Source organism: Chelon labrosus, assembly GCF_963514085.1.
Source record: "Chelon labrosus genome assembly, chromosome: 17".
In the NCBI taxonomy this organism is placed as follows: domain Eukaryota; kingdom Metazoa; phylum Chordata; class Actinopteri; order Mugiliformes; family Mugilidae; genus Chelon; species Chelon labrosus.
Window position 1 is genome coordinate 22,942,762 of NC_140350.1, and position 24,111 is coordinate 22,966,872.

General features: G+C 42.7%; 1 protein-coding gene across 2 annotated transcripts in view; it reads left to right on the plus strand.

The window, feature by feature from the left end:
- The first annotated feature begins 3,416 nt into the window (after window positions 1-3,416).
- Window positions 3,417-24,111, plus strand: part of rabep1 (rabaptin, RAB GTPase binding effector protein 1) — a 28,043-nt gene continuing 7,348 nt past the window's right edge. Inside the window, exons 1-14 of one of the 2 annotated variants that reach the window (XM_084565230.1) lie at window positions 3,417-3,564; window positions 6,847-6,975; window positions 7,194-7,397; window positions 9,264-9,424; window positions 9,971-10,090; window positions 12,826-12,976; window positions 13,074-13,252; window positions 13,339-13,449; window positions 13,991-14,434; window positions 15,876-15,980; window positions 16,092-16,208; window positions 18,019-18,117; window positions 18,921-19,061; window positions 22,556-22,745. In XM_084565230.1, the coding sequence (XP_084421356.1) occupies window positions 3,519-3,564; window positions 6,847-6,975; window positions 7,194-7,397; window positions 9,264-9,424; window positions 9,971-10,090; window positions 12,826-12,976; window positions 13,074-13,252; window positions 13,339-13,449; window positions 13,991-14,434; window positions 15,876-15,980; window positions 16,092-16,208; window positions 18,019-18,117; window positions 18,921-19,061; window positions 22,556-22,745 (2,197 nt within the window). In that variant the 5' untranslated portion in view covers window positions 3,417-3,518. The remainder of the gene's footprint in view (window positions 3,565-6,846; window positions 6,976-7,193; window positions 7,398-9,263; window positions 9,425-9,970; window positions 10,091-12,825; window positions 12,977-13,073; window positions 13,253-13,338; window positions 13,450-13,990; window positions 14,435-15,875; window positions 15,981-16,091; window positions 16,209-18,018; window positions 18,118-18,920; window positions 19,062-22,555; window positions 22,746-24,111) is intronic. The other variant, XM_084565231.1, reaches the window with a different exon arrangement.

Here is a 24,111-nt window from a genome sequence, read left to right on the forward strand (position 1 = left end):
GAAGAACTCAAAGAAGAAGAACAAAGAGAAAGAACGCGAAGAGAACGAACCAAAAGATGAAGAAGAACCCAAATAAGAAAAACAGAAACCCGAAGAAGAGGAAGAGAAGAAGAAACCAAAGAAGAAAGAATCTCAAGAAGAATCCAAAGAAAAAGAATCTCAAGAAGAATCCAAAGAAAAAGAACTCAAAGAGAAAGAACCCAAATATGAAGAAGATCCCAAACAAGAACAGGGAAACCCCTAAGAAGAAAAGGAAGAGGAAGAGGAAGAAGGAACCAAAGAGGGGTCTAAAGAAGGACAACCTGAAGAAGAACCCAAAGAAGAAGAAGATGCAGAACAAATAAAAAAATAAACGTGAACAAGAAGAAGAAAAAAAACAGAATAGAAGAAAAAGAATCTAAAGAAGAAGAACCTGAATAAGGACTCAAAGAAGAAGAAAGAGAAAGAACACAAGGATGAAGACGAATCCAAACAAGAAAATCAGAAACACAAAGAAGAAGAGGAAGAGAAAAAGACACCAAAGAACCCGAATAACAAGAGGAAGAGGAAGAAGAAACCAAAGAAGAAGAGGTGGATGAAGATGAAAAAAAGAACTCTCAGAAGAAGGATAAAAAGTAGATGAAGAACCCGAAGAGATAGAACATAAAGACAAAGAAGAAGAACAAGACGAGGGAGGATAAACCAAAGGAGAAAAATCTAAAGATGAAGAATCTGAAGAATAGAAAACTGAAGAGGAAGATAAAGAACCCAAAGAAGAACCTACAGGAACAAGAAGAAGAAGCACAACCCAAACAAGAAGAAGAAGAAGAAGAAGAAGAACCCTTCAGGACAAAAAGAAACACTTCATGACCCGCAGTTTGTACATCATGCAGGAACAAGAATAGAAATGATTTCACTTTAAGTGCACCCACAACATTTTGGTGGCACAGCTTTAGCAGCAGGCACATCAGAACCTCAAAATAAATGCAGTGAGAAAGTCTTGTATGGTCTCCTGATGGTGCCAAGACCTTTGAGCTGCTGAGCTGTGTAACACAGTCCATCTTAAAAGATAAAACAAAAACTCAATCGGTCGAACTCGCTCCTCACGACCAACAAGATGTTCTCCAGCGGTCAACTCAATACGTTTATCACACTTTTGTTTGTTTACTCTTATTTTGTAGAGCCAATAAGAAATGACCGTCAGTCTGAAGCCAGAAAATACGCTTAAAGCACCAAACGTACACCTTTCATAACATTGTATTTTTACATTCAGTATTTGTACATCATTTGATTTGCTTCTGATTATTTATCTAATGTCTAACAGTGACGGTCTTAAAGATATTAAGCTGGATTCTTTCCAGTTATATGCAAGGTTTTATGTGTATTTTAATCTGCTATTTATTAATATCTTTAAAGAGGAAACTGCTGCGTTGTTAATCTGTATAAGCAGATAAAAATAAAACAGTGTCACCTATGTACAGTCAAACAATCAATGCAATATGTTTCATCAGATTCTCAGATCAACATTTCAGATAAAAGGAAGAGAGCAAAATGTGTGCAAGAAACAGGAAAAAGAGCTAAACAGTTTTCTTTTTTTTTTGTGACATGCAAATGATGACACATCCAGCTGCCCCCCTGCTCCTGACAGATGTGCTGAGCCCAGATCTGACGACCTACCTCGCCTGGATATCCACTTGTTGATGAAGAGGAAGATGAGGCCGATGATCGTGGACACAAAAATCATCGCCAGAATCACCAGCAGCCAGATGTATTTGCGCAAAAGAGTCATGGCCCGGCTGCTCGTCACCGGAGAAGACAAGTGAAAAGAAACAAACACACTCCCATTAAAGTCACGCTTCACGACAAGAGCACATCTGAGCCGCTGCTTTTCAGTATACAGGGCTGTGGATCGGAAAGAGGACCATTCACCACTTCCTCTTTTGCAGCGTTGACTAAGAAGTTATTTTAGTAGCCAGTTTAGCATTCTGAGAATCAAACGAGCCTCTCAACAATCTCCAGGGACTCTTTTTCTTGTGAGGAAGTCTGCCTGGTGCACCGCTGAAGACCGAAAGGTGTCAGTTTTTGTTCTCAGTTTACACATTTACAGTTAATCCTGCTGAGGCGTCTGAGCCTCCACTTGAACCTGGAAGCGGAGTTCAGCTTCCAAATGTAATTGTCTTCTCCAGAGTTTCTTTATCTCAACAGGCAGAACTGTGCAAATGTTATTTTTTACACTTTATCTGTACGCCTGACATCCTTTCTTGGCAAAAGCTTCCTGCCAACATCCAAGTGCTGCTGATTAAGACTGAAGTCTTGCAGGAATTTATAATATTCCTCTGAGTTTTCAGAACAAGTGACTCATCTGGTTGAAGTCAGGTCCGGTTATCTTTTATCCACTCGTTTTAAATAACAATGCCATGATTTTAATCATTAAAAATGTGCCGTTTCACCACACATCAACTCCCAAATATTCAAAATGTGTTTTACCTTTTCTGCAGAAAACAGCCAGTGGCTCCAGTGCTGGGTTTAAAGTGTGGCCGGTCTCAGTAACTGGAAGCTGAAAGTGGACGGCGAGGTACGAAAAGACTCATCATGTGCAGCATTGTTTGTTTTGCATAGTGGCTACGAATTTTCTTAGTCAACTGAAGAAAAAAAAAAAAGCATGAAGGCTGAGTCTGAGCTATCCCCACCCTCTGATGTGCTCCAGTGATCACCACATGTGTGCGTTTGTGAGGCTGAGGGAGACAAACAGTCATACCAAATCTGGGTACAGATTGGGATTTAGTCATGTTTTTAAGGGAAACGATACTCATCAGGCGGTGTACGTCATCGTTAAACTGCCAGAACCAATATTTGGCAATTACATTTGTCATTTTTTCAAATAAGACTTTGTAAATGTCAGCACAGCCCATTGTATTCTTCAGCTAGTCTATTACATTTTCAGTTCCTCTTAAGTTACCGCAATGTCACATTAGTTTATCACTTTATAAGGATGACATAAAAAAACTGTTTTATAACGCAATAATATGTTTGTTATAATTATATGTCATATGTCATATTAGTAAAATATTAACTTTGCTTAGATCAATTAATTAATTAACTTTCTGTGCCATAAAACTCTAATTGTGCTTTTATTTTGAAAGATGACACCGGAATTGGTTAAACTCGCGAAATTTAATAAACACGCTACAGGAAGTTAGCATTGTGCCTTCAAAATATTAGCATAAACAAATCTAAATAAACACATTATTACAGTAATAAACTCCGAAAATTTAGCGCTGACAGCGATTCAGATAATTGCAATTAACTTTTTCTTTTTTATTCTTTATGTAAATTGTTGTGTTGTGGCATTTGGAAAAGACGTACGTGTAAAAAACAAACAAACAGAGGTTATGGATTTTATTTTGAAAGGCCAACCGGAAAGTGCACTCCTTCCGCTCGCTAGCTTAACAGTAGTTGTGATGTTAGCCTGTTTTCTTGGACACTCCTAGCTCTTATCCCACCGCCCTGGTAATTGCCTCAAGCCCCCTCAGGCAGCCATGGCCGAGGAGGCCTCGGGATCCCCTCTGTCGTCCCAACATGACGGTAAAATTATCTCGTTTGAGGCGTGTTTATTTTTTTTTTCTCCTGCGTGTGTGTGGTGGAAAGTGTTGCGGGCTGGGAGCAGCGAAGACAGCGGCCTCTGCATCCCTTGACAACATTAGCTTAGTTAGCATCATCAGGGCGACGTGTCACTGGCTGTCACTGGCTCACAGTGGACATTTAACACTACGCAGCGGCTTCAGTTACAAATATTAACTTGAGCAAATTTATTGGAAGTTACTCAAAGTGCACATTTCCGAGTAGGGGGCCTTCATTTTACAGCATTCAAACACACAAGACAAGCTAACGTTGTTTTCCTCTGTATCACTGGTAGTAGCAGGTTAGCTCGAAGCTAAAGCTAGCCGGGCTAATTTGATCTAAAGGTCGGCTCTGGCCTCTGGTAGCCTGGCTCAGCAGGGATAGACTTTAACACGGGTCATATGGGTGTCATTATCCCGGGACTGTGTGCACTGACTGCACTGACTCTCTCTTCGGGGGGGGGGTTGGACCATAATACAGGGCTCTGGTGTGTCCTGCAGGTGGCTTTACTCAGTTTCTCAAGCAGGGGTCTGGGGACCATCCAGGGGTCCTGCAGGAAATCCGCTCTGTATCTTTTAGGTGGAAGCAAATTAGGATTTAAACGTCTGGTTAGCAGTCACAGGTGCAGTTTATACCCATGGATGTAGGTGACATAAGCAGGCGACTAATAATAATAATTTTAGCATGCCTAAGTATTATTATTTTGCTCATAGGCTTCATTCACAAATTATATTTTGCAGTGAAACGCAGTAGAGCCACAAAATACAGTGATTTACTGTTGTTTTTTTCTGTTTCGTTGCAAACATTTAACATCAACCTCTTTGTTTTCCCAATATCTGACTGTCTTCATTTGAGTAGAGCGTCATATACCCTCACTTTGCAGCTCATTATGTACACCAGAGTAAAACAAATGCGTTCTAATAAAACAGTCCTGCGCTAAATCTTCGCTGTAACGTTCAGTTTATGTTGAAACGGCGTCAGAAAGCTGGTAACTCGAACCGGATGATTATTTTGGAGCATGTTGAAACAAACATTAAAAGACGTTTCTGTTATTTAGCCTAAACCACTGGCTAAAAAAATGTCAGAATAATAGAAACGTGTGTCGGTAGCTTCCAAAAAAATGGAAAAACAGTTGAATCAACAGCTCTCTCTCTCTCGGTAATTTTAAACAACTGCTGAACGACTTCACGAAGCTTAGATTTAAACTCTTTCGCTTTCGCTCGTGTACGTAATGAGCTGGCAAGTGAGCGCATGTTTCAATACAAAGTGATAAACCATTAATAATAATAAAATCAAAACCAACATGTTTTTTTTGGAAAGCTTATTTTATTTACTTCAAAACAGATTTGGAAGTTGAGCAAGTTGAACAGACTCGGTGATAAGTGAATACATTTTTTAATATTTTGCTTTTTTTATCAATAAATCCAATACATTTTATTAAAAGAACTGTGTATATTTACCTCTAAAACCAAATATATCGGCACAATTTAGGTGACAACCGCTGGAAGCGACCGATACAGATGTTTGACAACAACTTTGCTTCCTACCAGCCCAGATGGAGTTGTCGTTATTGACTGTATTTTCTTTTCAAACGGCAAGAAGAGCTAGTAATATATTTATCATCTTCTGCTTGCGTCACTCGGAAACATTTGTGCCGGGAAAATATACCAGAAAATTACTACGGCAACACGAGCCAGGAAGTGACAGCTATTTGTTTCTCGCCGTTATCGGTCCGATGAGTGTACAGATGAGCGTGTGAGTGCGGTTCCGTGCAAACGTTATAAAACTACTCACAAAATCACTTTTTATCAAATCATATGCGAGTGTTTTAAGGTTATTAGAAGTAGTTTTAGTGGGTTATTCTCAGACTTGACGCCGTCCCTGGATAAGACAATCCTTTATCCTTTATTTATCCCACTCTCGTTCTGTCTGTTCAGTGTCAGAAGTCGTCGGCTGACAGATACGAGCCACGGCCACTTTACTGCAGCTGCTGGAAAGTGAAGTGAGAGTAAACCGTGTCTGTATTTGCATCCTCTGTGCAGCGTTATCTATCGGTTAATCACAGACTTTGTTTACGTGGTGCAGTAATGCCATCTCTGTGGCTTCCCCGACCTGAACAACGGTCAACTCATGGACAGCACAGCACGAGCAGGTTGCAAAAAGAGCTTAACGTACGTCGTGCTAAATTCACCCACGTGAATATGTGCTGATGGAATTTCTGTAGAGTTTGTTCGACTGTCACATGACTACCGCTGGCCCCTGCTGCTCGTAAACGTTTCCCGTCGTCTGTCTGCGTTGGAGAATATCATTGTTTGGGATGAAATAAGTCAGACGTGAGCTGCACTCATAGGAAAAACCTGTGACAGGCGGTATTTCCAGGTCACTTAGGGAGAGTTTTGCACCAGTTTAGGCTTTTAAATCGACTGTTTGCCCTGAAATATGCCTGAAAGCCCCGAAAGTCATGACTGGATTTCCTGTCTTTCCTCTAGTTTTGCTTTTTTCTTTTGTACGGCAGAATATTTTTACACCTTTATGTCTTTGGTTGTTATTCAGATAAATGTTATTACGATATACAGCTTTAAATCTTTTGCATTTTATGTCTTTATTGGAAAGATGTTAATTCTCAACTCTGCTGTAGAGTTCTAGCTTCTCTTTTTTAGTCTGCAACTGTTTGGTGATTGATTTGTTTTTCAAGACTTTGCAAGTAAAAAAATAAAAATAAATACTCAACAAACTCTGAGTGCCTCGTTAAAGTTGCTTAATTTTGCAGATGTGCAGATTTATTGCGTTTTCAGTTTCGGTTAATGCACGTTCCAGTTCAGAGACTTCACCTGTGTGTGTGTGGACCAAAAAAAGCTGAACGTGAACGCACGGCAAAGGAAATAACTCTTAATATCAACAGGTTTAATTTATATGTTAATGTTTGTAGTCTTTTTTTTTTATAAGAAGAGCCATAATGTCGTCGTATGTGGTCGTGCGATGAAAACCCAACTTATTCGTAACTGTATTGTGACATTTTATTGACTAGAATTCATCAGTTCATCAGTAAAATCACAAGATTAGATGAAAATAATCATCAGTGTATAAAATTAGGATTGAACAATGCAACGATTATCTTGACTAACACCTAAAAACTGATATATGTGATGTAAAGAATGATTATTGATTATTATTTGTTGTTATTTGACGACTCTTTCTCTTTGTTTATTTATTTTTCTGTTGTTTCTGGATTATTTCGTCGCCCAGAGGTGCTCCAGCAGCGGGTGGCGGCTCTGGAGCAGGAGAGGGCCGAGTTCATCCGACTCAAGCAGCAGCTGGAGGCCGAGTTCAACCAGAAACGAGCCAAGTTCAAAGAGCTCTACCTGACCAAGGAAGGTACGGCTGATCACGACACTGTGCTACGCTGGTTAAATCATTAACAAGAGATCATCATCATGCATATGTAAATCCAGTCGACCACAAGTTTGATTATCTCACTACTACTTTAAGCTGCAGTGCATTCACTCGTCCTATTGTTGCACATTTCCCCCTTCTTCTTTTGTTTTTTTCCTCTGTCGCTAATGTTTGATCCGTCTCGTCCCGCCCCGCCCCAGAGGAGCTGAAGAGGCAGCGGGCGGCTCTGGATGGCGCCCAGGCCGAGGTCAACTCCGTCCAGGCCCAGCTGTCTCAGGCCCGGGCCGAGATCGAGACCATCAAAGCGGTGGCCACCGTGTCGGAAAACACCAAGCAGGAAGCCATCGACCAGGTCCGCAGCCAGTGGCAGGAGGAAGTGGCGTCGCTGCAGGCCATCATGAAAGGTAAACCGAGACTATTGTTAAGTTGCACCAAGTTTTAGTCTGCATCCTGGTATGAAATAACATTTAATCTTATAATGGAAGTATCCGGTTAATGAGCTGGTCTGTGTTTGGATGAGTAAGGGAAGCTGAGCCGTGTTACTCATAACGATGTGACTCAATAATGATGGCAGCGTGTCCCAGTAAACCATGACACTAGTGTTTCCATCCACCTGACTCTGTGTGCGTGTGTGTGAATTTGAACTGTGGAAATTTCCAATCAAAAGAAAGTCTAAATAAATTATATGCTTGGCCAAAGTGGAAAAGTTTTTACACATATTATATCTTCTTCTTCTTCAGTTGTGCTGTAGTTTCTCCCAGTTTAACGTTAAATTAGGTTTAAATTCTGGATGTTTGGTTAAAAATGTCTTTACATTTGGTTTTTAAACTTGGAGACTGTGAAGCAGCAGGTGCCAAACTAATTGAAATCTAGCTGTTTTTGTAGATGTCCTCCATAAACCACCTGTTGACAGAGTGTCAGAGTGACACTTTTATCCCCCTGTGCTAATTTGAGCTGCCCCACACTAAGGAAGGAAAGACGGTGAGCTCAGTTATTGTTTAGCTGCTGCAGGCCTGGAGGATGATGTGAGGTGACAACATTAGCTTGTTTTCTGTTTACGTCACAGAGCTACGCCTTGTTTTTATTGCACCATCTGACGTGACTTAAAGTGGTATCGTAGAGTTTTATTTGACCACACAGTGTGTGAATAATATGGAATAAATGGACTGAATCCGAAATGCCGCAAACGTATTGATTTAGACTCTTAAAAGTAAACGTTTCTTGTTTCTTTCTTGCCTTTCATCAACATTTGTGTAAATTATTCACGTGATTTAGAACTGTTTGCATGAAACAAGCATTTTAAAGACTGTTTTATGACAATTAATAAGCTAAAATTTGTCAGATTCATTGATTATAAGGATAATTGTCAGTGCCGTGGCGCGCCAACGTGACTGCTTACATTTAATGTCCAAAAAAGGTTCAAAAAAGGCAGCTGGACTTTTTTTTTTTCCCTGAGAAGACGTCTCACCACTCATCCGAGTAGCTTCTTCGGTTGTAGGGGACTTCCCGCCACCTTTTTGGAACCTTTTTTGGATGTACTACGACCTGGATGACTGAGAACCTTCACAGACTTACATTTAATGAGCAGTCTGTTCATTGCTGCCGTCTGCTGTGTAGTTGTGGGTCTCCGTGTTGTGTTACGTCCGCAACTCAACAACTAAAAACGGTGCAACCCCTAGTGGATAAATTAGGAATAGCAGTTAAAGTCTTTAATATAGTTTTCCCAAATTCATCCTGCGGGCCAGATTGGACCCTACGGTTGTCCGGTTTTGTCCTCCGTCTTCTATCTCTGCTGGTTACGAGGAGTTATTTCCTTTCACGAAGACGGAGAAGATGTGCGGCAGCTTCTCGTTGGCTGTGGTCTTCGTGGTGCGTTCAGTTGCAACACAACCAACATCACATTTCAAAACTCGAGTCTACAAGCAATTATTACTTCATTTTCTGTAACCGCTTGTCCTGTGAAGGGTCAGAGTGGGGGGCAGGCTGGAGCCTGTCCCAGCTGTCATTGGGGCGAGAGGTGGGGTCCACCCTGGACAGGTCTCCAGTCTATCACAGGGCTAACACAGAGAGACACTCACACTTACGGCCAATTTAGAATCACCAATGAACCTAACCAGCATGTCTTGTGCCAGCTTTTTCTTGTGATGTGTTTGTCCAAGTGGAATATTTCGGTGCAGGCACGGGCGACATCACAGTCAACCTTTGTTGTTCTTTTAAAGAGACAAAGAGACATGCTCTCTCTCTCTCTCTCTCGTTATGTTTTACTGCAGACACGGTGTGCGAGTACGAGGTCCAGTTCCACCAGCGTCTGGAGCAGGAGCGAGCCCAGTGGAACCAGTACCGCGAGGCAATGGAGCGGGAAATGGGCGACCTGAGACGCCGGCTCACCGAGGGTCAGGAGGAGGAGAACCTGGAGGATGAAATGAAGAAAGTAGGCCTGCTTTTTTTTTTTATGTTAAATCTCGTATATGAAGCTGGAGAGCTCGTGTCTTGTGCTCTCATGGAATCTCAAGTTTCTGTTTTCTTATCTCCAAAAATAAAATAAAACAAAACAAGACGATTGCCAAGAGTTCACAATGTACCAGATGCTTGAGCCAGCTGGACCGCTTAGTAGGTGTTGACCAATACTGAATTTCACAGGCTAAAACTTCATGTTTCAGTTGTCGTAAATAAATTCAACCGTTTTCGTAGCTAAGAATAAGCACCCAAACAAGTTTTCCTCAGATGGAAAGTGACAAAGACTCAAAGCCAGGTCTTAATCCATATCTTCTACAGTAGTTACTTCACTACTTCACTGAGTTTGACCATCAAACTGAAACAACTCCATAAAACTGACTCAGTAATCTAATTTTTATGTTTTAAACACATACTTAAAGACAAATCTCTTTTGTTTGGATGTAGATGTTTTCAGACCAAAATGCAGCGTCTGTAATGTTGCCTATACGTGTCTAATGGAGGCGTATGAAACCCTTTAAAGGCCCAGGAGGATGCAGAGAAGCTGCGTTCAGTGGTGATGCCCATGGAGCACGAGATCGCAGCCCTGAAGGCCAAGCTGAACTCGGCCGAGGAGAGGGTGAAGGAGCTGGAGGCCTCGAAGGTTTGCACCCTAACATCTGTCCAGACTTTGATTTTTATTCTAGCGCATCTTTCTTGAGTCTTGACAAGAGGCTGTGACTCAAACAACACTAAATAAATAAATAAGGTTAGGAAGGAGGAATGTGGTGGGTCATTCTGTAATTTTTACTTTACAAATTACCGTCATGGCCGATCTGCGCGGCGGGATAAGATCTCAGACAACCTCCGCAATTATTACAGATTACTAGAGCTCCCCGGGTAAAACTAGTCCTGTGCAAATCGGTCTTAAATCATTGAAGTTAACTGGGGATGATGTGGCAGCCGCTCTTACTGATTAAACTGAATTTGAAATTATTCATTATAAGCAGGCGGCCTCGAGCATTTCCACATGCACGGTATCTTTTGCAAAGATACAGGAGGAGGAACTAATATTATATTTTCTGCTTCTTTCAGTATAAAAGACTTTTAAGTATTACAGAATAATATTACGTGTATGTAAGACATGTTGTTACTTAATACTTTCATTTTTCTCTGCACAAGTGCGTCAAAATATGTGTATTAGGCCGGATAGAGGTCTAATACACATGTCTGAGTGAAACGTTGACAGCTGTTTCTCAGATAACGGGGTTTTGGCGTCGTGGTGAGATGGTTATCACACAGCTCAGTGTTTCCTCTTAAGAATCTTACAGCGGCTTTTTATTGATGTTGTAGTTTTAGCCGCGTCTGTCTCCCATTAATATGTATTTTGCGGATTCATTGGGTCACGCCGTAACTTTGCACTTGTTTTGCAAATGTTTTTATATTTTAAACTTTAGCCACAAACAAACCAGCTGACCAAGCGCAGGTTGACCAGCAAGTATCTCAGACTTTGTTTAGTTTTGCTCAGACTCGAACACGAACTCCGCGTTTAAATATTTAGCATCTAAAAAGCTAACTGTTTCCCTCAGGGATTGGTTTTTAAAATGTACGATTAACACACACCTTTTTTTGTTGTTACGACCTCAGTCCAAACCCTAGTTTGGGGGAAATCGGGAAGGGATTGAAGTAGCAGTTAAGGTGTGGAAAGCAAGCGGAGTCTGAAGTGCGGTTAAAGTAAATGATTTTAACCTGTGGAGGGGCAGTAATACGTCGTCAAAAAGAAAGCATGCAGAAATGGATAAAGACAAGTTCAGCTTCAAACTCCTACAAGATGGTTCTCACGACGAGACCAATGTTTATGTGCGTTTACTGTCGAACGCAGCGGAGCCGTGATGTTGATAAGAGCAGTGTTTGTCAACCACTGTGCCGCGTGAGAGATCATCAGGTGTGCCGTGGGAAATTACCCAATTTCACCTAATTGGTATTAAAAAAACATTTTTTGAAAACGAATTAATTATTACCTGCAAATAATATAACATTGTCAAGTGTCTGTGTATATATATATCTGTCTGTGTATCAGAGGTTGCGCTAGACTTTTTCGTTGTCCGTCATTTTGACTGACGGGGTCATAAAAATCCCGTCATAATCTTATTTTTACCCGTCAATTTAATTTTTTAAAATGATAATAAAGACATATTCAACAGCATTTAATTTTTTATTAAAGTTTAATTAACTTTAAGTACTTTTTTCAGAACAGTATTGACTTTAAATGGCAACAAAAACAACAACAACAACAAAAGTTTCGGCTGCCGACACGTCTTGTCCGTGCTCGGAACAGGACTGCTAGCGTAAACAGCTCTTAGATGGTACCGTAGGGTTGAAGTGCTTCGGTGGTATGCAAATTCCATTTTGGTAGCCGTTAGCTGCATAGAGATAGACATATATACAATATATATGTATATATAGACATATATATTGTATATATGTCTATGGTCTATGTTTAGCCGACTACAGTCAATGTTAGCCGAGCTCTGACGTGTGCATCAGTGTAATCGGTGTATCAGGAAATCGTGCACCGACAAAAGTTCCGCGATGTTTGGAACGCAAACTGCGATGAGAGACAAGAGCCAATTAATAAGGTCACTCGCCACCAAGTGGTCAGGGGTGTGAATTGCAATCTGTCAAAATGACGGATGGCCTTCAGATTTTTCCGTCACATTTTTAAAAAACGGTCAATGACGGAAGATAACGCGTCGGTTAACGTGACCCCTGATGCGTATGTACGTATATAAGACTTTTTTCTTTGTGTTTATTTGATTTCTTTTCAAGACCAATGACTTTATATTGTTATTAATATAGGCTACAGAGTTTCATTTGTACCGTGGCTCAAGAAAGGTTGGAAAAACACTGAATAAGAGTAACACAAGCTTGAAAAATAACCCCGTCAAAAGTGCATTAACTGTGGAAATAGTCCGATTAATCACAATAAAACATTTTAATCTATTGACTACCCCAGTGGAAATCAAAGCAGATATAAAAGGAGAATGATTACTGGACTCAAATGTGATCAGATGCGGCGTCAAGATCGGTTTATTCAACGGAAAAAATGACCCCAGAGTGTTTTTATACGTACTCCTCATTTCTTCTTTTATAAACTTTATAAATTAATTATGAATCCCTTAATTTGTGGCTTGCACCTTGAGATAATGTCATGACCAAATAATACTTTTTTACTAAAACACTGAACAGTATTTCAGTGAATAACACTGGATCCAGATGACGACTCCTTACGTGGCTAAAAAAAAAAAGCTAAAACAAATATTATTGCAAAGACCCAACAGTCTGCTCCTGTTTCTGCTCCACATTTTTAAAGTTTAACAGTCAAATAAACTCTAGTAGTTCTTCTTTTCGCAGGTCAAGGAGCTCAATCACGTTCTGGAGGCCGAGAAGTCGTGCCGCACGGACCTGGAGATGTACGTGGCCGTGCTGAACACTCAGAAGTCGGTGCTGCAGGAGGATGCGGAGAAACTACGGAGGGAGCTTCACGAAGGTAATGTCTTACACTTTTGAGTGTCTCATGAAACTAAAGGTATCACAGGAGGCCCCTGCTCTAAAATACTAATAATCGGCCTGTCTCTGTCTCTCAGTTTGTCACAAGCTGGAGTTGGAGCGGCAGCAGCACAACCAGCTGAAGCACACGTGGCAGCGAGCCAACGACCAGTTCCTGGAATCCCAGCGCCTCCTCATGAGGGACATGCAGAGGATAGAGAGCGTGCTGTCGTCGGAGCAGCTGCGCCAGGTGGAGGAGATGAAGAAGAAAGACCAGGTACGCGCGGCGACAAGAGCGCAAACGCCTCGTTGTGTTTTGTAAAGTTGCCCGAGCTGACGGGATTTGATTCTCTCCCGTCCAAGGAGGAGGACGAAAAGGAGCGGCTGAGTCAAGTGAAGGACCTGCAGGAGGAGGACGAAGCCGACAACACGGAGCCGTTGGATGACTTGTTCCCGGGACTGAGCGTCGAGGAGGTAAGAGCGCGGTGTAATTTGACACGTCCCCTCGGAGAGAGTCCATTACTGCGTCATATTATATTCTCTTTGAGTAATGGGATCTTCACCTTCACTCTCGTCCTTGTGTGTTGTGTTTCTAGCAGCCTTAAACTAAGAACAGCTCTAAAATTTATGTCTTCATCTTTCATACAAATGTGCAATTTCAGCCGAGTTCATTTGACGTATTACTACTGCTATGATTTTGTCGTAATTCTATGGATTTGGAGTTTGACTTAAAGCTGAATTTTAATGTCAAACATTTTGTTGTTTGTCTGAACTTGATCGTCATTTAATGCTCGGTTTTAGGGAGTCGTTAGGGCCGGTTAATCTGCCCTCGAAGGATTTATAGGATGCATGCTTTTGTGTTTGCACGAGACAAAACTGATATCCATTCATAAAATAAGTCCCCCGTAGTGTTTTTGAGCCACTCGTGCCTTTTACTGCACTTTGCACAACTTAAAAGATGATTAAAGACGTAAGGTGTTGGCTCAGCTTTCTTTGTTTGCTTTTAACTCCTCAGCCCCACGGCAACCTCAGCGCCCACGGCTCTCTGCACTCCTTAGACGGCCTCGCTGACCCCTACAAGGAAAACCTTCGGAGAGTCCAGTCGACGGACAGCCTCGGCTCGTCGCTGTCGGCCCAGCAGGGCCTCGGCGGACACAACCACAAAGCCAAGTCGGCCAGCAACTTGGACGAGTCGGACTTTGGGCCCCTGGTGGGCGCCGACTGCAGCGTGACGGACAGTAGCTTTGGCGAGACGTCATCCATCAGCTCGATCAAGCTGACGGCGAGTCACTTCCTGCTGACTAAAGACCAGGAGAAGGCGATCAAAGCCATGACGCCCGAGCAGGAGGAGACGGCGTCGCTGCTGTCCAGCATCTCGCACGCCCCCGACACCGCTTACCTGCCGCCTGTGGGCTACCGGCTCGTCAGCGACAGCGAGTGGAACCTGCTGCAGCAAGAGGTGCATCACCGAGGCTTTCTGAGAGCAGCTTTAGGGATTTAGCACTGTGACAGGAGACTTAACTGTCGTCCAGGTCGTGAGCTATTCAAAAGAACAAGCTAAAACAAAGACGGTTAAGTTTCTTGAAGACGTTTCATCCGAGTAGCTTCTTCATATCTGAAACACTAGTGTGGATAGGGTTTAATAGACTGTTGGATGGCTTTCAAAAGCATCTACGTCCAATTAGATGGATTAACATGGATATCAACTGTCTTTACAAAGTTTCATCACTGTTCACACCTTTCGACTGACGTCTCCAGACATTAATGGGTTGCTAAAGTATTATTTATCGAGGAACAGTAGGGTAACACCCACAGATGTTCAAAGATTTTAACCCCAACTCCTCCTCACCAGAGTTTTGGACCTGAAGAAGCCACTTGAATGAAATGCCTTCAAGAAACTCTACGAGTCCCGTTGTCGTTGTTTCAGCTTGTTGTCTTGGATTTTATTTTACAGCGCCATGAAGGGTTGAAGATTCTGCTGTAACTTTAAAGATTATTACTCCCTTCTTCCAGGATTTCTCACCGTCAGTGAAGTTTCTTTAGCGGCAGCGTGATGAGTCAAAGTTGTCAGGAGCTGCTGAGGTCGTTGTGCTTTTTTGGAGGATGTACTGGTTTAAGTTTTTACGTTTTAGCACATTATCTCTGTTAAAACTATGCTGAATTAGTATTTAAGATTTATCAATGTGTCCATGGACGCTCTCATGACTCGGAACATAAAGTAGAGACCAGACGGTTTTATTTCTGACCAAGCGTTTAGTCGTTAAGACTGGATATAGAGGGTTAAAGATCTTCTGATTTTCTGATTTTATTCCTCATATTTTAGGAAAATCATTTCTTTGAGCACATCCTTTTTTTTTACAGTGTTGTTTCTGAGCCGTTCTCTGTCAACGTTTGACCGCCTGTATATGGTTCACCGAATCTTAATGGGCTTTCTGACTCAGGGAAGAAAAAATCCATCACATGCAGCCATTTTGGTGCCTTATTTTGGTAGTCGGAGGAACCGGAGCATGTTCTGAAATCAATCTTCAGCGCTCGACACTTCGACCCCGCGTGGAGTCGGTCACGCCGCTCTGCTCTGTGTCGGCTGTCATTTTAGCAAGAAAGTTAAAGTAATTTGGAAGTTCGAGCTGCAGGTGAAGAGACGATCAAGCAATTTATATTCAGTGCACGACGGCTTGCTGCAGGCTAATATGAGACTTATTTGTTCCATTATAAAATATTCTTGACTTTACGACCACGCCAGTGCACACACGCTAAAAAAATAAATAAATAAAACAGAGATCCTGCAGGTAGTTTTCAGGTTTTAGTTGTAATCAATCCTTGACATATTTACTTAGCTTCCTGCTGCATTTATTAAATTGTTAAGTAGTTAAATGGTTTTCTCTTTGTTCTGTCACCAGGTGAAAAACGCCGGCAGGAAGCTCGGCCGACGCTGCGACATGTGCTCCAACTACGAGAAGCAGCTGCAGGCGATTCAAGGACAGGAGGCCGAGACACGAGATCAGGTTTGCGTCTTTGACGTCACTCGATTACCTTTTAACGGGCAGGATCTCCTTTTGAGAACAAACAACCCAGCGGTGCCTCTGTGTTTTATTAAGCTACTGTTCTCGTCCCAGGTGAAGAAGCTGCAGGTGATGCTGCGTCAGGCCAACGATCAGCTGGAGAGGACGATGACTGAGAAACAGACTTTGGAGGAGTCGGTCAAAGCGGGCAACGAGGAAACGGCCACTAAGGTTCGGACACAACGATTATGGCTTTGTTAATATTTATGTGCAGCAAACAGAGTGTGTATGTCAGGCTGCTCCAGATCAGACTGAGAGCGGTGATGTAAATACTAGAAAATCTGATCTCCTTATATCCATGTAAACACTTGATGTGCTGGTTTCTCTCTGGTTGGAATAAATCTGTTCTCTCTGAGCATGTTTGCTCCACGTAGGGAGCGTTTCTGTAACGGCTTGTCCTCTGCAGGACAGTCTAACACAGAGAGACAGACAACCATTCACACTCACACCTACGGCCAATTTAGAATCACCAATGAACCTAACCAGCATGTCTTTGGACGGTGGGAGGAAGCTGGAGAACCTGGAGAGAACCCACGCAGACACAGGGAGAACATGCAAACTACACACAGAAAGAAAGGAACCAGTCGGCCTATGATGGATTAGAACCCAGAACCTTCTTGCTGTGAGGCATCAGTGATAGATGTTGAAACAAGTGTTTAGAAAAAGATGAACGAAGCTGGAATCCATGTGGACAGTAACGTAGTGCTGGTTGTCGCTACTAATTTTTCCGATTAGTTTCGATTTGGAAACTGTCCCAGCTGTCATTGGTCTAGAGGTGGGGTCCACCCTGGACAGGTCTCCAGTCTATCACAGGGCTAACACAGAGAGACACTCACACCTACGGCCAATTTAGAATCACCAACGAACCTAACCAGCATGTCTTTGGATGGTGGGAGGAAGCTGGAGCACCAATTCGATTCATTATAAATTAATTTAGAGATATTTCAGTTTCTAAACAATTCAGACTAATGTTGCCATTGGTTTTATAGATGATTTATAGATTTATAAAGGCATTTCCTGCATCCCTCTGGTTTCACATCTTCTCTGTCGTCTTTTTAAATCCAGTCAGCTTTCAGGTCCGACTCTCAAAGATTTAGCTTCTGTCGTGGTCTGGATGTCCCGTCTCCACGTGGACTGATCTTCTCGCAAGATGAGATTTTATTTAAAATAAATAAATAAATAAGTAAAAATTACAAAAAATCTTTCAAATTGGGAAAATTAATTAATTAATTTATTTTTATTTTTAAACCCAGCCCAAATTAAAAATATGAAAACATCTTGGCCATCTTATTCTGTTGTATTTCTCTACTGATTAATGTTAGGGGGCATGTAAACACATATTCTTGGTCAGATATTTTTTTGTAGTGTGTACATTTAGTGTTATTCATGTTTTATTTCTTGTAGTGTGCAGATAACCGTGATTCCCAACACAAACATCCTGTATTTTGGATTGAAAACACAGGTAGCTGCTCGAGATCCAACACGTCCAACCATCTGTGCTTTACACCTATAAATAGACGTCATGTAAGGGAATAAGAAAAACGTTCATTCTCACTCTGCTTTGTCAGTAAACCGACGGTATCGCTGTCAGCGAGCCTGCTTTTAAAGCGGAACGAGAGGAGCCGACAATCGCTGGTAATAGCCGGCTAACGGGATAATGTGCGATAATGGATTTTATCTCGTTCAGCCTTGCTCCTGTGTGCAGTTCAGTGTGCAGGCCTGCCTCCAAACCAGATCACCACATTCTGTCTCTGCACACTTTTACCTTCGGTTTGCTGCTGTTTTCTAGAGCTGACGATAAAAAAAACTACGGTGTGAGTGGACGAGCAGCTCAGAAAGGGAAATGCTTTCATGGTCACATCAGACAGGCTGTGGTGTAGCACATATCAAGCCACTTAAACCAGAAAACGCTTTGATTGTATATCTTATCGCTTAAAGAAGACTTTCTCTTGTCTTACTGATGTGTGTTTATATTTTTTAGGTGTCTGCCCTCGTGCAGAGAGTCCAGGAGTCGGAGACGCTGCTCAGCACACTACAGCAAGCCTTCAGTGACGCTAAGAGGAACACGCAGGAGCAGATGGTGAGCAGCGCGTTCCATTTGTCAGCCCTGCTGCGCCGCCTCTTTCCTTCCAGCTGCGTCTGGAGCTCCGGTTCACAGCGTTTGCCACGGAGTCACGGCTGCGAATCTCACACATCGGTTTGTTATTTGCTGTCGCTCGCTCGCTCGCTCGCTCGCTCGCAGCCAAAACAGAGCTGCAGCGCACGGGTCCCTGATGTAAAAAAGATCATGAAGATTGATGCACTATAGCTCAAACTGCAGTTTCTAATCGTAGAAAGGTGTCAGAACACACAACGGATTATTTTAGCTTGAGGCTGTGTAGCTGCAGACCAGTCAGGGTCTTCTAGCTCACTTATGTCCACTGATGAAAGCTCCTGCATCAGAACTCGACCAAGCAGACACAGAAGGAGGCGTCCTGGTCGGATGAATCATGTTTTCACGCGTGGATGGTCGTCTTTGTGGAACAGCCGCACCGTTTGTTCTTCTAAGATTAAATTAAATATGTCCAAAAGTTGCTCCTCTTCTTCAACCAAACACATAAACAGATTTCTCCTCTCAACATCATTGTTGCAGAGGAAAAGCAGGACATGGAAAGACACGTCTTCAGTAATTAATGCTGTTGCAGCAAACTATATCAGCGACCGTGCGTCAGCTACGACTTGAAAGTCTTTGCAGACAAACTCTTCTTCCAGGGAAGGGAGACGTTTCTTTTGCTTTGTGTGTCTTTGATCTAAAGAAGTTTTTATTCTGTTATAAATTCTGCTGTAAAGTAACGACACTTGCCGGTCCTATATGATGTTTGTTTGTTTGTTTGTTTGTTTCAGGTGGTGCTGGTGAAGTCGAGAGAGCAGGTGGCAGACGAGCTAAGTCGACTACAGAGGGACAACGAGAGCCTGCAGGGAAAACACAGGCTGCACGTGGAACTACAGCAGCAGGAGGATTTCCAGATGCCCAACATGGTGCAAGTACGAGAAGCTTAAATCACGTCATTTAACAAAATCGATCTGTAAAACGGCGCTGGAAGGAATTGACTTTGAAGTAGTTTAGGCTTTATTTTGTTGTCTTTGTCGGTTAAAACACGTCCCATTCTGAAATCCGAATGGCGTGTTACTAGACTGAGATAAACTGAGGCCTCACGTCTCCCGTGTCCGGACCAAAAAGGTGAACTTGACGACTACAGACAACAGTCAGCTGGTGCTTACTTCCTGTGCCTGTGTGAAAGGAATCTAAAAAGTTTTTTGAGAAGACGTTTCATCTGAGTATCTTCTGCAGTTCTAAGGGACTGGTGGGAAGTTTGAGGTTAAAACAGGAAACTCTGTGGCTAACCCATCAGAAACTTGCTTCACTCGTCTCTTCAAAACTAGAAACTGGTGCAGCTAATTTCCATTAACAGATAGAAAATTACTGAAGTTTAATCTGCCGTCAATTTACAATACAGTTTTGACTTCTGTCCCCGAGAAGTTTCACCTTGAGACTGGAGACTCTGACTGACAAAGGGTCGTTAGAGAACCATTCATAGTGAAAGAGGACAGGGACAAACAGTCCCCCCCCCCCCGCCCCTCAACGTCAGGTAAGTATCTAACCGTTAATGGAAATTAGCTGCACCAGGCTATGGTTGTTAACAGAGACGAGTGAGTCAAGTTTCTGATGGGTTACCCACAGAGTTTCCTGTTTAAACCTCAATTTTCCCACCAGCCCCCTAGAACTGACGGAGCTACTCAGATGAAACGTCTTCTCAAGAAACTCTACAAGTCCTGTTGCCTTTTTTTTGTTTGTTTTAAAAGCTTTTTGGATATACCACAACCTGGATGACTGAGAACCTTCACAGACTGTGTGAAAGAAAATAACTCTTCATACCAGCAGGTGGCAGTAGTCTGTATAAATCATTCAAAATGGAAAAAAAACAACAATTAGCTAAGAGCTAGGAGCAGCTACAAACCAGAGCTCCTGAATCATATTAGTCTGCAGTTTATTAATTATTGATCATCGTGTTGTTGTGAAAATAATTGCTCTTTAAACTTTTCGTCCCTCTTTTGATTCTCTTAACTTGCTCCGCCATCGATTCAACATGCTGAGCTGCACCTACAGGGGTCCAGCTCGTGGCAACGGTGTCAGATTTATGTTTGGGAAACCGCCGCCTGGTACATCTTCTCATTTAATGAACAGTCCCCACATTTACACAGGGTTTCACCTTGATTTATGCAAATCGTGTGCATCAGGCAGGACCTGTGTCAGACATTAAATTCAGCTTGTATCACAGCATGAGCTTTGGTGTCCCCGAGTCGTGCTGCAGACACCGGGATCCAGTAAATGATCTCTGCAGTGAAGTGGCCAGCTAATTAACGTCTCTGTGCCTCCACCAGCTCATATGCAGCGATTAATGGCAGCGCTGCACATTTTGAGCTATCTGACGAGGCAAAAATATCTGTTATAAATGTATAAAAATATGTTTTACAACCTTGTGCTGTGCTCCTCCCACACTGCTCCCTTTAGCCGATAAATAAAAAAGAGAGTGGGCTCATATTTTAGTGGAGGTGGAGCAGCACTGTCACATTTTCAACTTATTGGTGGTTAAATAAACCACACACATGCTCATTTAAATCTGATCTGCGTGACCAACGCCTCCTCTGGTTATATTAGTCATTCCCTGCACTGGTATCAAGATACCAGCAGTCGTGTTGATACGATAGAGATCTGATGGAGAGTTAAATCGTTGTATTTGAAGTTTATTCGCCGCCAGACAGATCCATTCTTACTTTAACGTATCCGAGTGTCAAGTCCTAGTAGCCGCTCGTCTCAAAACGTGCGTCGTTAAAACAGAAGGAATGTCTTACCTTGTAAAAAAAAAACCTCTTTAATGAGAAACATCTGTCGCTCATCCAGTCAGAAGACATTAACAGGCAGCGACCTGATGCTGGTTAGAGCACATGCCACATCAGCCGAGTCCCCGCTTTGACTCCCAGGCCCATGGGGGGAATCTGTCCCCTCACTCATCGGCTCGGCTTCCTGTCTAGCGCCGCCTCAACTGTCCAATAAAATCACTAAAAAGCTGTTAACAGTGAAAACGGGAAGCCGCTGCACCTAAACAAATTCAAGTTGACAGTAAATCATCTGCAGGTATTTGCTTTAGTTGCTCACACATATATAGAAAAATACACTTTTTAAAATGTACGAGTTTTATTGTTAAAAGTTTGCAATCTGAATTTAGTAAAGCGTTTGAACTGAAAGCCTGTAAAAACAAAAGGCTTATCAGAAGCCAAATAAGAGTTTATAGCAGTGAAAAATGATTTTGCAGGTGTGCAAATCTTTTAAATCTATTTACACTGGAGTTACAAGCTAACTGGGTTTCACTGACACTTCCTTGCAGCTTTTTAATAGTTAGTGTGCTCAGATTTTAAGTTGAAGCATCAGAAGAGACCTTAATCAGTACGTCTGGGATCTTCTGTGAGTCTGACGTCCTCCTTTGATGCTACGTGCACGTGGTTTTGGTTTATGGTAGACCTAAAATAAACAACAACAAAAGATCAGTCTCGCTTCGATGGCGTGCATGACTACGACTTCGCTGCTACTCTTTTGTTCGTTACCACACAGAGCCCCATCTAAACGATTAGATTATGCCCCTGAAGATATTTGCCGGAGTATAATCAGAGCTTAATGTCGTCTGATCATCTTCTTCTTCTTCTCCTTCTTCTCCTCCTCCTCCTCCTTCTCCTTCGTCTTCTTCGTTTTCTTCTTCGTCTCCTCCTCCTCCTCCTCCTCCTTGTTCTTCTTGTTCTTGTTCTTCTTGTTCTTCTTCTTCCTCCTTCTTATCCTCCTCCTCCTCCTCCTTCTCCTTCTCCTTCTCCTCCTCCTCCTCCTATTCCTCCTTCTTATCCTCCTTCTTCTTATCCTCCTCCTCCTCCTCCTTCTTCTTCTTATCCTCCTCCTCCTTCTTCTTCTTATCCTCCTCCTCCTCCTCCTTCTTCTTATCCTCCTCCTCCTCCTCCTTCTTCTTATCTTCCTCCTCCTCCTTCTTCTTCTCATCCTCCTCCTCCTCCTTCTTCTTCTCATCCTCCTCCTCCTCCTCCTCCTTCTCCTTCTCATCCTCCTTCTTCTTCTTCTTATCCTCCTCCTCCTCCTTCTTATCCTCCTCCTCCTCCTCCTCCTCCTCCTCCTCCTCCTCCTCCTCCTCCTCCTTCTTCTTCTCCTCCTCCTCCTTCTTCTTATCCTCCTTCTTCTTCTCCTCCTCCTCCTTCTTCTTCTTCTCATCCTCCTCCTCCTCCTTCTTCTCATCCTCCTCCTTCTCCTTCTTTTCATCCTCCTCCTCCTTCTTCTCATCCTCCTCCTCCTCCTTCTTCTCCTTCTCCTCCTCCTCCTCCTTCTTCTCCTTCTCCTCCTACTCCTCCTCCTCCTCCTTCTTATCCTCCTCATACTCCTCCTCCTCCTCCTTCTTATCCTCCTCATACTCCTTCTCCTCCAGGAGCTACAATGCCTGGTGGTGCGGTTGCGCGAGGACATGGTGGCGTTACGGACGTCCGCCGATCACATGGAGGAGAAGCTGAAGGCCGAGATCCTGTTTCTGAAGGAGCAGATCCAGGCGGAGCAGTGTCTGAAGGAAAACCTGGAGGACACGCTGCAGCTGGAGATCGAGGGCTACAAGGAGGAAATAGGTGAGGCTCGGGTGGACGTGTAGAGCCGTCCAGAAAGATCACTGACCCATCTCTGATCACCTGTAGCAGAAACATCATCTTCATAACCGATCGTTCATTTGGGAACTTCATCAAAATAGTCTCTGTGGGTGTCAAGTCAGGACATTTCTCATTTCTGCACAACTCTCTTCTGTTTCTTTTTCCTCCATTGATCACTTTCATTCAGACATCTTGGAAGGTATGGCAAAAACTTTTAACTGCCTGCATATTTGTGTGTGTGTCTTAACGGCGTAGCGCTCAGACTAATACTGTAGTGAGCTTACAATGTAGAGCTTTCCCTCACGTGTTTTTTTTTAACAGCTATTAGATTGTTCACCTCATCGTGTGTTGTCCTCTTCCACATACGTGTACATTTAAACATGATAAGTAACGCTGTTTAGCAGCTAAGGGCGGCTAAGTTCACCAGCGTTTGATCAAATCTAAATCTGAATCTGCTTATTGAATCAGGATTCTCTCAGATCTTTGTGGGTGGTTGGTTTGCGCGGGAATTAAGATGCCTTAGTTAATAAATATGCAAATGTGTAGTGCTTTCAAGATGGGCTTATAATAATAATAATAATAAGAAGAAGAATCCCGAAACAGCAACAAACACTGAACGCTGCATTTAAACGAAGAGAGAGGTTTCTTCTAGATAGCGCCATTTTACAGAGAGGGTTACGGAGGTAGACCAACGCTTTCCTGTAGTGGAGAACACAGGAAGCCACCGTCTCCCTGCTACTTTGAACTTTTGACAGACCTAGGAGAATAAATAAGAAAAAAAAATGATAAGAAAAGCCTTAATGAATCTCTAGGGGACAGGGAATGTCCAAAAACTCCACAGGCAATTTGATTTTGCCGGCGTATCTTTGCAGGAGCAGTTCAGTTCCCAACAGAGAGATGAAGACTCATTGATGCCAGAACAGAAATAGTGTTCCTTCTTCTTTGTAAATCCCTTCTCAGCTCAATGGCCAGTAGGAAATGGCGCAGCAACGTAGTGTCGTTGCGTCCATAGACTGTATATAAATATGAACAATGCGTCTCCACTTCCTCTCATTGGCCAAACTGATGCTACTTTCCCGGGGATACGGGCGGAGCCACCGTTGCGAGCTTGGAGCCAGAGTCTGATCAGTGCGGTCCAAGGGTGGAGCCATGATATTGATGCCCCGCCCACACTTCCTCCAGACTCACTCTATTTTCCGTTTAATTAATACTACGCTCTGCTCTACCTCCACCAGTTACAAGGAAATGTTGGATTACACACTGGACTGTCAGAACTGTACAACTGTACACAAACCATCCTTGAAAAGAATTTATTTGACGTGTATTTCAGTGTTTTAGTTTGGCCCAA